The sequence below is a fragment of the Cornus florida genome, unplaced genomic scaffold, assembly GCF_030987335.1.
Source record: "Cornus florida cultivar Cherokee Brave unplaced genomic scaffold, ASM3098733v1 CherokeeBrave_3.0.0_Hap2_Chr06, whole genome shotgun sequence".
NCBI classification, from domain to species: domain Eukaryota; kingdom Viridiplantae; phylum Streptophyta; class Magnoliopsida; order Cornales; family Cornaceae; genus Cornus; species Cornus florida.
In genome coordinates, this window is record NW_026775576.1 from 63,833,106 (window position 1) to 63,847,781 (window position 14,676).

The following is a 14,676-nucleotide window of genomic DNA, read 5'->3' on the forward strand; positions in this document are numbered from 1 at the left end:
AAATTTCCCTTTTTCAATCAAATTTTTTTTTTTTTTTTTTTTCATTTTTCTTCATTTTTTTTTTTTTTTCCATACTTCTCAAAATAATTCTTCTTCTACATTTTGCACTTATGTTTATAGTATATAACTTCTTTATTTTTCTCTCTTTTTGGTCTTTCTATTTCTCTTCTTCATATTTTTTTTTTTCTTTCATCCACAACTGTATCCAATGAAAATATTACCTTGGTTAGGATATTATTTTGTAATGATTTTTTCTTGTGGATGGTGGCGGTCCTCAGATTGACAAAATCTTAAGAGGCCCTAAGTGAACTTAAATGTGAGGTACTTTAATAACTAATATAGACACACTAACGTACACATAAAGTAGTAAAGGGCCATATTCAATTTCGAATTTAATCACCAAGTTTTTAAGGGCCGGTTGTGAATTTGTTTAATTGAAGGGCTCAAAGTTTTTTTTTGGGCCTGTCACTTATGGAAAGGGGCTTAGGTTTTTTCTTTTTATTTGGGCCTATCAATCATGGTAAGGGGCCTAATTTTATTTTTATTTTTTTTTGAACCTATCACTAAAGGGCCTAAAAATCTTGAAGCCCTCTAAATGTTGAGGAGGCCCTAGGCGATCGGCTTGGGCCAGGGCCGGCCCTGGATGGTGGTAGAGTCTATCCAATATACAAAAATCTCTTGTACCTTAAAAACCAACCCTATGAAATGAATTGAAATTGATAAATGACTGGACCAAAAAAGAGAAGAAAAAGGAAAGATGTGTGTCTTGACTCTCAGGTTGTGATGCATGCATTAAGTCCAAAAGATAATCACCAGAAATAAGTACATAATATAAATCCAACAGACCAAATATAAGTTGAATATCCAAAAACATGAAATGAAAGAACCTATATAGACAATATCAAAGTACCCAACAAATGTTTATCGCCTCGCAAATAGAAGAGATTAATTGTTTGGTTCCATGAATATGTTCCTAAGCTTAGTCCACTTTTGTTGGACCGACGACAAAGAGATCTCTGCAGTCTTCTTCTCAGACTCAAGAGTTGAGATCTCCTCAAGAACAGAGGATCTAGACTGTTCTAGATTAACCATCTTTTCATGCAGTTGCTTCAACTCTTTCTCAGCACTTCTCTTCTTCTCAGAGATCTTTGTCAGGTCAGCCTGCAGATTGGCCTCCTTCGATATCAAATCCGTGTGAATAGCCCTCTGCATTTGGAATGCAAATGTATCAATCTTTATTTTCTCAACCAAAGACTTCTTTGTTCCTTGCTTTTCTGCCATTTTTTCCTCAACCTCCTTCAAAGTATGATTGGAAGTCTGGTAAGTTTGGAGAAGTGTTGGAAACTCAACCTTAAAGGTGTTCAACTCTGCAAGCTGGGCTGGAGTAAGGTCACAGCACTGTGACAAGACTCTGATGGATTCTGTAAGGCGTGCGGCCAAATAAGGAATTTCTGATAGGTCCCGAGATAGCATCTCTATAAAGATATTTTTGGCTTCATCAATAGTTAATTGAGGAATGGAGGTCGTGACCGATCCTTCAGTAGTGGAGTCAAAGATTGCATCAGTCTCTGCTGCATACACTAACTTGGAGATACAGGCATCTCTGACTAGAAAAGTAAATGCTTGAGCTTGAGAAGTTGCTGGTCCAGTGGGTCCGTAAAACTCACTAGGATAAGCGGGATTATTGAACCAGACAAAGCAACAAGCAATGAAACCGACAAAGCAACAAGCAATGAAACCAAAAACCGCTAAAGCACCTAACCTATAAGATAAGTAAGCCTCTCCCGACCAGACAAGTGTGCATCGAGCCCATGCGAAGGGTTTGGTTAAGATATGCCAAATTCCACCAATGTCATCAAATGAAGATGACTCAGGAGGAGCACTCGTTGGAGTACTCCTCGGCAACTCAACTTCCTACAAAGATTACAAAGAAAATTTCTTTTTAGAAACCAACTCTCCATCAGGTCAAAAAGTTTTTTCTTTCAAAGAAAAAAATAAAACAAAACATTGTTGATCTAGTCCGGAGAAAAAGTTGCTGACCGGATCTTTGGCCTGAGGGGATTTAACCTTTGATTCCGTTTCAACAATTGGAGTGGTTTGGGGGACCAAAGTCTTGATTGCTTCGGTTGCTGATTTACTGGCAGGAGGAGGGTCCAAGGTATCAGTTTGAGGCGGGATTGTATCGGTACCAGAAGCAGTCTGTCTAGTGTTCCTATCAATATCCCCTTGAGAAGTAGACTTGGGAGTTTCACCTTTGGCCGAGGCAGTCTTTGCCGCATCAACCTTAAGTTCAACTGAACGCAAGCCAGGAAAATCAACTTCAACTACACATGTATCGTTCACAATATAACCTCTACCAAGGTCATACAGTTCACTAAGAGGCATGAAATTTGAGATACCCCAATTATTTTGTTGTAAATGGAACTGGTGCTCACAGCCTGCATAAAGAAAACAGTCACAACTATCACCAAAGGCTGTAGGCTACAACTAGAACTGCAGTGGACCTCACCACCTAGGCACAGACCAATATTTTTAGTATATAAATCCTACAGACTAGTACAGCTATGGTTTTGAAAGTGCTTTTTTCAGGAAACAATAAGAAAGGATATTCCATTTTTTTTTTTTTTTAAGAAGGGCTTATCAGTCAATTATTCAATGAAGGACCATCCCATATCAACCTGCTAGGCATTTAAAGTAAATACAATGTTTTTATTTTTAAACACCAAAATTAAGTACTTTACCAATTAAAATTTCAACAATATGTCCCTCTTTATCCCAATAACAACAATGATAGAAACACAACAACATTATCAATAGTAAAGGGATCGGAGCATGAATAATCACCATCAGGAAACTAGAATGCACTGCATCAGAGAACAAAAAAGAACATAATACCAAATTCACACTTTCCAGCACCAAATAAATAGCGTGTTCTGAAAAATGAAAAAGAATGAAAGAAGAAAATTCAACCTCAAGCAATTTCAAAGACCATGTCATAAACACATTGATAAACAAATATTTTCCAAATATAATTTCCGCAGCCTTACTTCCCCTTACACCGAAATATTTAACATATAATCTATGTTACCTGGACTCGGGTGTGTGTGTTGGATACGGGCATGCATCCATGTGTTTGACGTGTCAGATCTCTAAGACACATGGACACTGCTAAATATTCATTTTATTTCATTATTTTATTTTCTAGAGTAAAGTAATGTTTTATCTAATATAGTGTTCAATACAGGCTTTTAAATTTATTTTAAAGTACTAATATAATATAATTGAATGATTGAATATGTTTTTCAAGTAGATGTCCACCCTAAAGCTTATGCTAATTAGAATACCTGTGGCATTCAATAATTGTAAGTTAAACTACGTATAGAATTACATCTAGTAACACACCAATTAGAATAACCTCTAGTAACATAAAACCATCAAAAAGAACAAATTCTGCAACTATAAATAGTATTTTTCCCCACAACATATAAGCCTATGTGTGTGCATACATATATATATATGTTTGAAATTACATTTGCATATATTCAAGATATATAGATATTTGTAAATTAAACTGTAAAGAACACACCTTTATTCACTGTGGACTTGTTATCAATATGATTGATCACAGAGAAGTTGTATTTTACGTATTTAGTCCACCCAAATGGCAAAGTTTCTGAATCCGCAACATCTAAATAGATCCCCAAATGGTCTGCATCCCTGTTTCCCTTTGGATATATAATTACATGCCTTTTTCACACAATGCAGTAGGGAAAAAAAAAAACTTAAACATCAACCATAATTATGAAAATCTAAATCTAGAAAGAGGGAAGAGATCAAAATTACCATTTGTATCCTCCAACATAGAAACTTTCAGAGTATACCCTCTTGGTATTCAGCCTTGTAAATTTCTCAATCGTCCATCTTAAGCGTACTGTATTACCAGTTTTTGCTGATGCAACAAGCAAAGATTTTAGAAGAACAATAAAATATTAAAAGGACAACAAATCAAAACCCTACAATGGAATCAAATGATTTAAATCTACTACACACTGACACAGACACAGACACAGACACATAATCTACATGACTTTCCCTGAATTAGTTAATATTGAAACTGAACTGAAACTAAAATTTGAAAATTAGATTAAAGGTATTACCTTCCATGGGGTGAGGGTTGACTGTTAGAATGAGAACGAGAAAATTTGAGACTTCAACAGCAAAGTAAAGTGGGTTGGAATCTAGAGGGTCCTGAATATTATGGAAAAAAGCAGTTTTTTTTTTTTTTTTTACTTTTTTGCCCCTCCTAATGCATAAAACCATTTTTCCTTGTACTTGTACTTGCAGCTCATTTTGATCGGTGGGAAAAAACTGTCTCCTTCTCTTTTCTAACTCCTCTCACACATAGGATGTAGATCTATGCATATACATCTAATATATACATATATATATATATATATATATATATATAGATAAGTAATTTTTGAAGACAATGATGGAACCAGATTAATGCATTGTTGCAAAAAAAAAAAAAAAAAAAATCCCTGATTCGAAATCATAGCCAACCAGATTGAAGTTGATTTCTAGATTAGTGGACGAGTCTCGAGCGAACCACCACCCACCACCGCCGTCTCCGGTCCACCACACCCAGTCCACTGCTGTATTATTATATTGAGAGTGAGAGAGATATCCGGTTTACCACCATGACTGAAACTTCCGATTGCAGAGAACAAAACTAAAGCCAACACATCCCCACTAGCAAGCAGAGCCACAAGATTAAAATACAAAAACGGAAAGAATAAGTTGAACCACACATATATATATACACACACATATGTTTGTAGAAATATAGATGAATTTGAGCGTTGAGTGGAATGATTGAATACCTCAGGGGAGGTCTGTGTAGAATAGTGGTGGCGGCGATTGGTGGAGATGGCGGCGATTGGTGGAAGCATTGCAGAGGAGATAGAAATCGATGGAGAGAGATTGTGTTGGCGCCGGAGAGAACTCGGGACTCCATTGTTGTTACAGACAGAAACTAGAGAGAGACGAAATGTGATGTCCATGAAAGAGGAAAAGTGGGGTCACGTGATTCAATTAGGCAGACGGGTTCTTTTGTTCGGCTGATTATGTAATTTCAGTCTAAAACCTTTTTGATCCCCACTGTTTGACGCATCGCGATTGAAGGATATGCGATACTGATAGGTCAACGAAATTACAAGGGTTGCTGGTCCACATTCTATCTTCAAGTATAAATTAAAAACCTGATGGGTGATTTATGTAATTTGTATATTTTTTTTTAATGTAAATATTTTTTTTATTGCTTTACCATATATATATTTTTTTAACAGTTAATGCTGTACCTTTTGCATACAAAGAAAGTCCCAACTTTTTACTGTGGGCACCGCCCTCCACTTTGAAAGGATTATACCCGCTACATATCTTGCCTCCACACGTGTAAAACACACATATTTTCAAGTCCAACGTAGGCATGTCAACGATATTGTATTAGTTAACGAATTATTAGATTAAATATTTTAATTTATTTTTTATTTAGCTTACATTTTGAGTTGGATTAAAATTATATTCACTTACATATATAGTCGTAAAGTTAGATAGAGTGGAAAATAATTAATATATAAGATGGTGAGGGTTGACACTAAAGTTTTGAGTTTAGTCACACAATTCTTTCAAATTCGGGATTTCCATACGAATTTACTGTTAGAGTGTCAATGATATAGAACACCAATATACATTAATTACTTAAATTTCAGTGTGGGACTATGGCGTTGATATATATATATATATATATATATATATATGTTTGAAAATTTACTATTAAAAAACTTTCCAATTAAAAAATATTACAAATAAATCACGCCATCTATTAGTGAGAAAAGTTAACTTATTTATTACATATCATTAATGGAATAAATAATCATAAATATATTTGTATATGGATCTAAATAAATAAAAATATATTAAATATATATGTCATTACCTAATATAATGTTATTTAAACCTAATTCTAAAAAAATTTAGATTTTGACACTTTCGCTCCCGCTCTGTGTGACTTAGGTCAAAAAAATAAATTGGGCCCCGCTTAGCATAGTCTCTCTCACATAAAAATATAAAAAATTTAAATTATTGTGATTAAATTAATGTCATAAAGTAAGTTTTATAATTAAAATTTATCAAGAGTTTACAAATTCACTAGCCACTTTACAAAATAAAAAATAAAAAAATTCAACGTTATCTCATTTTTCTTTTCTTTTTTAAAATTTTTTTATTATATTTTTTTTCCTACTTCTCAAAATAATTATTCTTCTTCGTTTTTACACTTATGTTTGTAGTATATACTTCTTTATTTTTCTCTCTTTTTTGTTCTTTTTATTTCTCTTCTTCATATTTTTGTTCTTTCATCTAATTGTATCCAATGAAAATAATTTATAGCAATTTTGGGCCAAAAAATAGAGATATGTTACTCCATTGGACTAGCTGAAAAGTGGGCCATTATTTTGGAGTCTCCAAATGGGTCACCAAAAACAGCGACTCTGTTAGCGATCGCGGGCCTGTCATGCAGGACCGCCTGTGTTTTTTTGTTTTTAATTGTGGCCCAACTTACCGTAGCTTAACCCATACTACTATTTGAATGGCGTGTTTGGTTGAAATATTATCTAGAAATCAGTTATTTGGGTTATTTTGGTCTTCTTCTTTTCTTTTCTTTTTTCCTTTTTTTTTTTCCTCAACATAATTGAACTAAAGAGCTGTTAAGGGCACTGTTTGGCTGACACAAACGGTGTCTTAAAAGCTTTTTTGGGCCAAAAAAGTTTTAAAAAATGAAAAAAAGTGAAAATTTTTCCTTAATAAATATTGTATTGTTAAGTATTGTATTGTTTTAATTATTATAATCAATAATATATATTGTATTGTTTTAATTTTGTATATGATGTAGCCGTTAGAAATATAGTCTTTAGAAAAAAGTTAAAAGAAAAAAAAATTTAAATTTAAAAAATTATTTGGAAAACGAAAATGCATCATTGGAGTACATGCGATAGTTAAACTTTAGAGATTCCAAATCGCTGACATGGCTCTTGAAAATGCTAATGTAGCACTTGAAATTTGCTGATGTGACAAATTCGGAGACCCGAATTTTAGAAACTCCATTGGAGATGCTCTTAGGATATTATTTTGTAATGATTTTTTCTTATGCCTCTTGATTTGAGCCATTTATATTTTTTTTACACTGCGCTACCCCTTAATTGAGATCCTGTTCCCCTTGTGGATGGCGATATACATAAATGTCTCGTCTTAAGAAACCAACCTAAAGGAGCAGAAAATGGATTGGGCTTCGTTAGGGCCGATCCACTAGGCCAAGAGCATTATTGGGCTGTCGATCCACTTCAAGGACTACCCACCAGGCCCAAAGATCAAATCAGCCATTCCCAGGCCCAACCTCTTCAGCAATACAAGTCAGACCAATATCCACTATGGCCCGAATATAGGGCCCGCTTGATATCAGCCCAAGTTAGAAAATGTTGAGATGGATGTTAGGGCAAATATACACTTCTATTAATAGAAGTTAGAGAAATGGAAAGAGGAAGATTGTGTGAAGTGTAGTAGATTTTTTCTTAATATAGAAAGCAATTTCTGGTGCCTTCACAACCCTATTAAAAGGATTGATATTGATAAATGACTGAACCAAAAAAGAGAAGAAAAAGGAAAGACGTGTCTCTGACTCTCAGGTTGTGATGCATCCATTCAAGTGCAAAAGATAATCCCAACAAAAGTTTATCCGGAAAAGGGTGATGAGGGGCGGAGCTATATGTTTTTTATTTTATTTTTTTATATTATGCCGTCCATACTTTTAATTTTCAATATTATCTCTTGCTCGTAAAATATTTATTTTTATTTTTATTTTTTTGGTATTTGGCAAATGTGTAAGTTGAGGTTGAGGTTGAGGTGGGCATATAAAATAATTTGTCAAAAAACTTGTTTTTATTAAGTTTTAATATTTTTTTCATAAATTTTTTACAACAACCAAACACCAAAAAATAAAATATATATATATATTTTATGAAAAATATTTTACATCTAAACAAACAGAACTAAGTTACAAAAGTAGGAGTTAGAGGGAGAGCCAGAGTGTGTGGAGAGTGAGAGTGCGGAGCATGTGAGTGTGCGACTTTAATTCTTAACTTTTTTTATTTTTATTTTTTTCATTTCTCTTTTAGTCTTCCAAAAACAAAGTTAAATTTCTCTTCTTCAATCAAATTTTATTTTATTTTATTTTATTTTTTTTCAAAGTAATCTCATTTTTCTTCTCTTCTTCATCTTGCACTTATGCATGATATATGTAGTATATAATTTTTTTTTTCTCTTTTTTCATTCTTTTTATTTCTCTCCAAATTTTTTCATTCATCTACAATTGTATTGAATAAAAATATTACAAATAGGTTCTTATATTTGTCAAAGTATTTATCTTTATTATATGATTCGTTGATTTGCAGCTTATTTTGTAATAATTTTTTTTTTCTTTTGCCTCTTGATTTGAGCAATATACATCGTCATCTTATCATTTTGATTTATTTGATCACTGTAGCACCCCTTAATTGAAATTCTGGCCACGTTTTGTAATAGTAGGTTATATGGATTGAATTAGTCTTTCTTGCGGTTATTCTTAATTCTCTTATCTCTTGAACCTATTCATGCTGGACCAGATTCACAAAGACGAAATGACACCTCCCCAATATGGATTGAATTAGTCTTTTTGGTGGATATCCTTAATTATCTCCTCTCTTTTGGGTTGTGAGACACATTTAAATTCAATATAAGTCCCTCAATGTACGTAAATGTCTGGTACCTTGAGAAACCAACCCTACGAAAAGAATTGATATTTATAAATTACTGAACCAAAAAAGAGACGAAAAAGGAAAGATGGGTATCTGACTCTCAGGTTGTGATTGCATGCATTCAAGTGCAAAAGATAATCACCATAAATAAGTGCAGAATATCAATTCCAACAAACCAAAAATAAGTTAAAAATCCAAAAACATGGAATGACAGGACCTATATAAACAATATCACTGTACCCAACAAGTTTATCGTCTCGCAAATAAAAGAGATTAATTGTTTGGTTCCATGAATATACGCCTGAGCTTGGTCCATTTTTGTTGGTACGATGACAGAGAGCTCTCCGCAGTCCTCTTCTTGGTCTCAAGAGTTGAGATCTCCTCAAGAACAGAGGATCTAGACTGTTCTAGATTAACCATCTTTTCATGCAGTAGCTTCATCTCTTTCTCAGCACTTCTTTTCTTCTCAGAGATCTTTGTCAGTTCAGCCTGCAGATTGGCCTCCTTCCATATCAAGTCCGTGTGAATAGCCCTCTGCATTTGGAATGCGAATGCATCAATCTTTATTTGCTCAACCAAAGACTTCTTTGTTCCTTGCTTTTCTGCCATTTTTTCCTCGACCTCCTTCAAAAAATGATCGGAAGTCTGGTAAGTTTGGAAAAGTGTTGGAAACTCAACCTTAAAGGTGTTCAACTCTGCAAGCTGGGCTGGAGTAAGGTCACAGTACTCTGACAAGACTCTGATGGATTCTGTAAGGCGTGCGGCCAAATAAGGAATTTCTGATAGGTCCCGAGATAGCATCTCTATAAAGAATTTTTTGGCTTCATCAATAGTTGATTGAGGAATGGAGGTCGTGACCGATCCTTCGGTAGTGGAGTCAAAGATTGCATCAGTCTCTACTGCAGACACCAACTTGGAGATATAGGCATCTCTAACTAGAAAAGTAAATGCTTGAGGTTGAGAAGCTTGTGGTCTAGTGGGTCCGTAAAACTCACTAGGGTAAGCGGTATTATTGAACCAGACAAAGCAACAAGCAACTAAACCAAAAACCGCTAAAGCACCTAAACTATAAGATAAGTAAGCCTCTCCCGACCAGACAAGTGCACGTCGAGCCCATGCGAAGGGTTTGGTTAAGATATGCCAAATTCCACCAATGTCATCAAATGAAGATGACTCAGGAGGAGCACTCGTTGGAGTACTCCTCGGCAACTCAACTTCCTACAAAGATTACAAAGAAAATTTCTTTTTAGAAACCGACTCTCCATCAGGTCAAAAAGTTTTTTCTTTCAAAGATAAAAATAAAACAAAACATAGCTGCTGACCGGATCTTTGGACTGAGGGGATTTAACCTTTGATTCCTTTTCAACAATTGGAGTGGTTGGTGGGACCAAAGTCTTGATTGCTTCGGTTGCTGATTTACTGGCAGGAGGAGGGCCCAAGGTATCAGTCTGAGGCGGGATTGTATCGGTACCAGAAGCAGTCTGTCTAGTGTTCCCATCAATATTTCCTTGAGAAGTAGACTTGGGAGTTTCACCTTTGACCGAGGCAGTGTTTGCCGCATCAACCTTAAGTTCAACTGAACGGAAGCTAGGAAAATCAACTTCAACTAAACATGTATCGTTCACAATATAACCTCTACCAAGGTCATACAGTTCACTAAGAGGCATGAATTTTGTATAACCCCAATTACTTGCTTGTATATGGAACTGGTCTTCACCGCCTGCATAAAGAAAACAGTCACAACTATCACCAAAGGCTGTAGGCTACACCTAGAACTGCAGTGATATTCCTTTTTTTATTTTATTTTTATTTTTTAAGAAGGGCTTATCAGTCAATTATTCAATGAAGTAACATGCCATATCAACCTGCTAGGCATTTAAAGTAAATAAAATGTTTTTATTTTTAAACACCAAAATTAAGTTCTTTACCAATTAAAATTTCAACATATGTCCCTCTTAATCCCAATAACTACATTGATAGAAACACAACAACATTATCAATAGTAAAGGGACCATGAATAATCACCATCAGGAAACTAGAATGCACTGCATCGAGAACAAAAAAGAACATAATACCATATTCACACTTTCCAGCACCAAATAAATAGTGTGTTTTCAATAGAATTTCCTAAGTCTACCCCTTTCTAAAGAATGAAAGAAGAAAATTCAACCTCAAGCAATTTCAAAGACCGTGTCAAAAATAAAATAAATACATTGATAAACAAATATTTTCCAAATATAATTTCGGCAGCCTCACTTCCCCTTACACTGAAATATTTAACATAGAATCTATGTTACCTGGACTCAGGTGTGTGTGTCGGATACGAGTATGTATCCATGCGTTTGACGTGTCAGATTTCTAAACAGAAGGACACATGGACATCGCTAAATATTCATTTTATTTAATTATTTTATTTTCTAAAGTAAAATAATGTTTTTATGTAATATAGTATTCAATATAGGCTTTTTAATTTATTTTAAAGTAATAATATAATATAATTGAATTATTGAATATGCTTTTCAAGTACATGTCCACCCTAAAGCTTATGCTAATTAGTTCAACAACTGTGGCATTCAATAATTGTAAGTTAAACTACATATAGAATTACCTCTAGTAACACACCGATTAGAATTACCTCTACTAACATAAAACAATCAAAAAGAACAAACTCTGCAACTATAAATAATATTTTTGCGCACAACATATAAGCCTATGTGTGTGTATACATACATACATATATATATATATATATGTATATATGTTTGAAATTACATTTGCATATATACAAGATATATAGATATTTCTACATCAAACTGTAAAGAACACACCTTCAGTCACTGTAGACTTGTTATCAATATGATTGATCACAGACAAGTTGTATTTTACGTATTTAGTCCACCCATATGGCAAAGTTGCTGAATCCGAAACACCTAAATAAATCGCCAAATGGTCCGCGTCATTGTTTCCCTTTGGATATATAATTACACGCCTTTTTCACACAATGCAGAAGAAAAAAAAACAACAAACTTAAACATCAACCATAATGATTAAAATCTAAATCTAGAAAGAGGGTAGAGATCAAAATTACCATTTGTATCCTCCAACATAGAAACTTTCAGAGCATACCCACTTGGTATTCAGCCTTGTAAAGTTCTCAATTGCCCATGTTAACCGTACTGTATTATCAGTGATGCAACAAGCAATGATTTTAGAAGAACAATAAAATATTAAAAGGGCAAAAAAATAAAAACCCTACAATGGAATCAAATGATTCAAATCTACTGCACACAGACACAGATACAAGCACATAATCTACATGACTTTCCCTGAATTAGTTAAATTGAAACTGAACTGAAACTAAAATTTGAAAATTAGATTAAAGGTCATACCTCCCATGGGGTGAGGGTTGATTGTGTTAGAATGAGAATGAGAAAATTTGAGACTTCAACAACAAAGTAAAGTGGGTTGGAATCTAGAGGGTCCTAAATATTATGGAAAAAAGCAGTTTTTTTTTTTTTTTTTTTTTTTTTTTTAATTTTATATATTTTATTTTAAAGTTAATGCTTTACCTTTTGCATACAAAGAAAGTCCTAACTTTTACTGTAGTTACCGCCCTCTACTTTTTAAAGGATGATACCTATTATGTATCTTGCCTCCAACGCGTGTAAAACACATATTTTCAAGTTGAGTGTAGGCATGTCAACTGATTCGATGGATTAAATTCATCTTCGTTGGGTTAAGTTAACTTATTATTATTAGATTCGGATTGCTAAAGGAATATCAGATTAAATGTTTTAATTCATTTTTTATTTACCTCATATTTCGATTCTGATTAAAATTATTATTATTATTATTATTATTATTATTTCTTTTTTTTTTTAGGCAACAACTACACAAAAACAACAAAAAAACACAAGCCAACCCTCATATGCAACCAGCCGCATCAACTGCCAAAAGCCTAGAGATGAATGCTGGGAACGAATGACGCACCAAATCTTCCTCCATATCACCCCTCAATAGACCAACAAGAACATGCGCCACCTTATTACCTTCCCTTCGAACATGAGCTAAGGAAAATGAAGAACAAACATACAGCTCATTTCGTAGCTCAGACACCAAAGGAAAGCACTCCCCATCACCATATCGCACAGCCACAATAGCTTCCAACACCATTTTAGCATCCGTCTCAAAGCAGACATGTTGAAAATCAAACATTTTGGCCTAAAACACAGCACGAGACAAAGCAAAAGCTTTAGCTTCACTCACAGACAATGAAGAGACCGGTTTAAAAATTACTGCTTGACAAACAGATCCATCAGAACTCCGAAAAACTGCCCCTCCACCTCCTCGCAAAGATGATTTTGAAAAACTAGCATCCACATTACATTTAATTAGACCAGGTGACGGGTATATCCATCTATTAGAGGACCCAAGACAACTCATAGAATAATCAATTTCCTGGCACTTGTAATGCACATCCAGAAATTCCCACATCTGATTCGTAGCTAGAGTAGCCACCACGAAAGGATCCCAAACTTCCTTTTCAAACACCACTTTATTTCTAACCTTCCAAATCATCCACAAACAAAAAGCAGACAACCCTCCCGCTACTTCTCTATTCTCCTTGGAAATCAAAGAATCGCTCGAAAGACTCTCCCACCAACCTATAAAAGAAGAAGGATAATGCTAAGAAAAATCTCAGCGAAGAGGAGAGAGCTTCCATACCTGAACAGAGTGATCGCACCGGAAAAAATATGGATAATATCCTCGACCTCCAACCCACACCTCGGGTATATTGGATCCGACAAGCAACCTCGCAGAACTAGTGCAGCCCCAGTAGGGATAGCATCATAGCAGTACTTCCAAATAAAATGCTTAACCTTAGAAGGCACAGCTAAACGCCATAACTGACTCCAAACCTTACTAGCCACCCTATGCTTATTCTCCCTTCTTTCAGTCCTCAAATTCGGATAATAAAGAGAAACAGCCAGTTGGTAAGCGGACTTAACCAAAAACCTTCTTGAGGCATCACTATTCCAAATTGGAACATCCTCTATTGGCCCATGATGTAAAGAGATCTGAGATATACGCAAAAGCTCATCTGGAGAAAAAAATTGTCGCAGCACCTCGATACGCCACCGGTTACTAGCACCATCAATAAGCTCAGCAACTGATGCGACCCGAGCGTGTGCACAAAATAATGCACAACACTTTAGGTTTAGAAATAATGTCAAGTGGGCATCATATTTTAAAATTTATAAAACCACTAAACACTTATACTATGTAGTATGAAGTGAGTAGGGATCGAACCCAAGGGATTGAACACGTGTTGGGATTAAACTTGATTTTAGTGCTAATGAGATTGCATAAGAGAGAGAGAGAGAGAGAAAGAGAGAGAGAGAGAAAAAGATTTTTGGTGAAGTGATTAAACTAGAGTTAAATCGAAAGCATGGAAATAGAAATGACAATGCAAGTAAATTAAATTAAATTAAACTAAGAATTAAAGAGATATGAAGAGAATCTTAGGGTTAGGATTCACCACTAAGCTCATGCAATTAACCATATGCTTTCAATTAATGGGGAATTCATTAGTGTAATTATAGATGTGGTCACATTATCATCACAAATCACAATTGTAAGCATAGATTATCAACATCAAGAATGAATTGTTTACCTAATGACAATTAAACTAAAGTGTAGAACCCATTCAAGACTACGTCATAACCCACCATACACATTCACAAATGTATTCGATAAAAGCACACATCAATCAAGAGGATAATACTAATTGTAATTAGAAGTATGGATTAACATAATCAAGCACAAA

At 34.5% G+C, this 14,676-nt stretch overlaps 2 protein-coding genes across 6 annotated transcripts; both read right to left on the bottom strand.

The window, feature by feature from the left end:
• Nucleotides 1–873: 873 nt before the first annotated feature.
• Nucleotides 874–5,095, bottom strand: LOC132311738 (uncharacterized). Of its 2 annotated transcripts, none has more exons than XM_059809803.1 (5): nucleotides 4,158–5,095; nucleotides 3,844–3,949; nucleotides 3,587–3,717; nucleotides 2,041–2,438; nucleotides 874–1,914 (listed from the first exon to the last, which is right to left on the bottom strand). In XM_059809803.1, exons 1-5 carry the CDS (start codon nucleotides 4,318–4,320, stop codon nucleotides 946–948), a joined length of 1,767 nt encoding a protein of 588 aa, XP_059665786.1. In that variant the 5' UTR covers nucleotides 4,321–5,095; the 3' UTR covers nucleotides 874–945. The 2 variants fall into 2 exon arrangements, with proteins under 2 accessions (XP_059665786.1, XP_059665785.1); XM_059809802.1 differs by having other exon boundaries at nucleotides 3,587–3,747; nucleotides 4,158–5,094.
• A 3,859-nt stretch (nucleotides 5,096–8,954) lies between these two features.
• LOC132311739 (uncharacterized) lies at nucleotides 8,955–12,470 on the bottom strand. Of its 4 annotated transcripts, none has more exons than XM_059809805.1 (5): nucleotides 12,239–12,470; nucleotides 11,938–12,025; nucleotides 11,678–11,838; nucleotides 10,199–10,569; nucleotides 8,955–10,067 (listed from the first exon to the last, which is right to left on the bottom strand). In XM_059809805.1, the coding sequence occupies exons 1-5, from the start codon at nucleotides 12,243–12,245 to the stop codon at nucleotides 9,123–9,125; spliced, it is 1,572 nt and encodes a 523-aa protein (XP_059665788.1). In that variant the 5' UTR covers nucleotides 12,246–12,470; the 3' UTR covers nucleotides 8,955–9,122. The 4 variants fall into 4 exon arrangements, with proteins under 4 accessions (XP_059665788.1, XP_059665787.1, XP_059665790.1 ...); XM_059809804.1 differs by having other exon boundaries at nucleotides 10,172–10,569; nucleotides 12,239–12,464; XM_059809807.1 differs by lacking the exon at nucleotides 12,239–12,470 and having other exon boundaries at nucleotides 10,172–10,569; nucleotides 11,678–11,779.
• Between the last annotated feature and the right edge of the window lie 2,206 nt (nucleotides 12,471–14,676).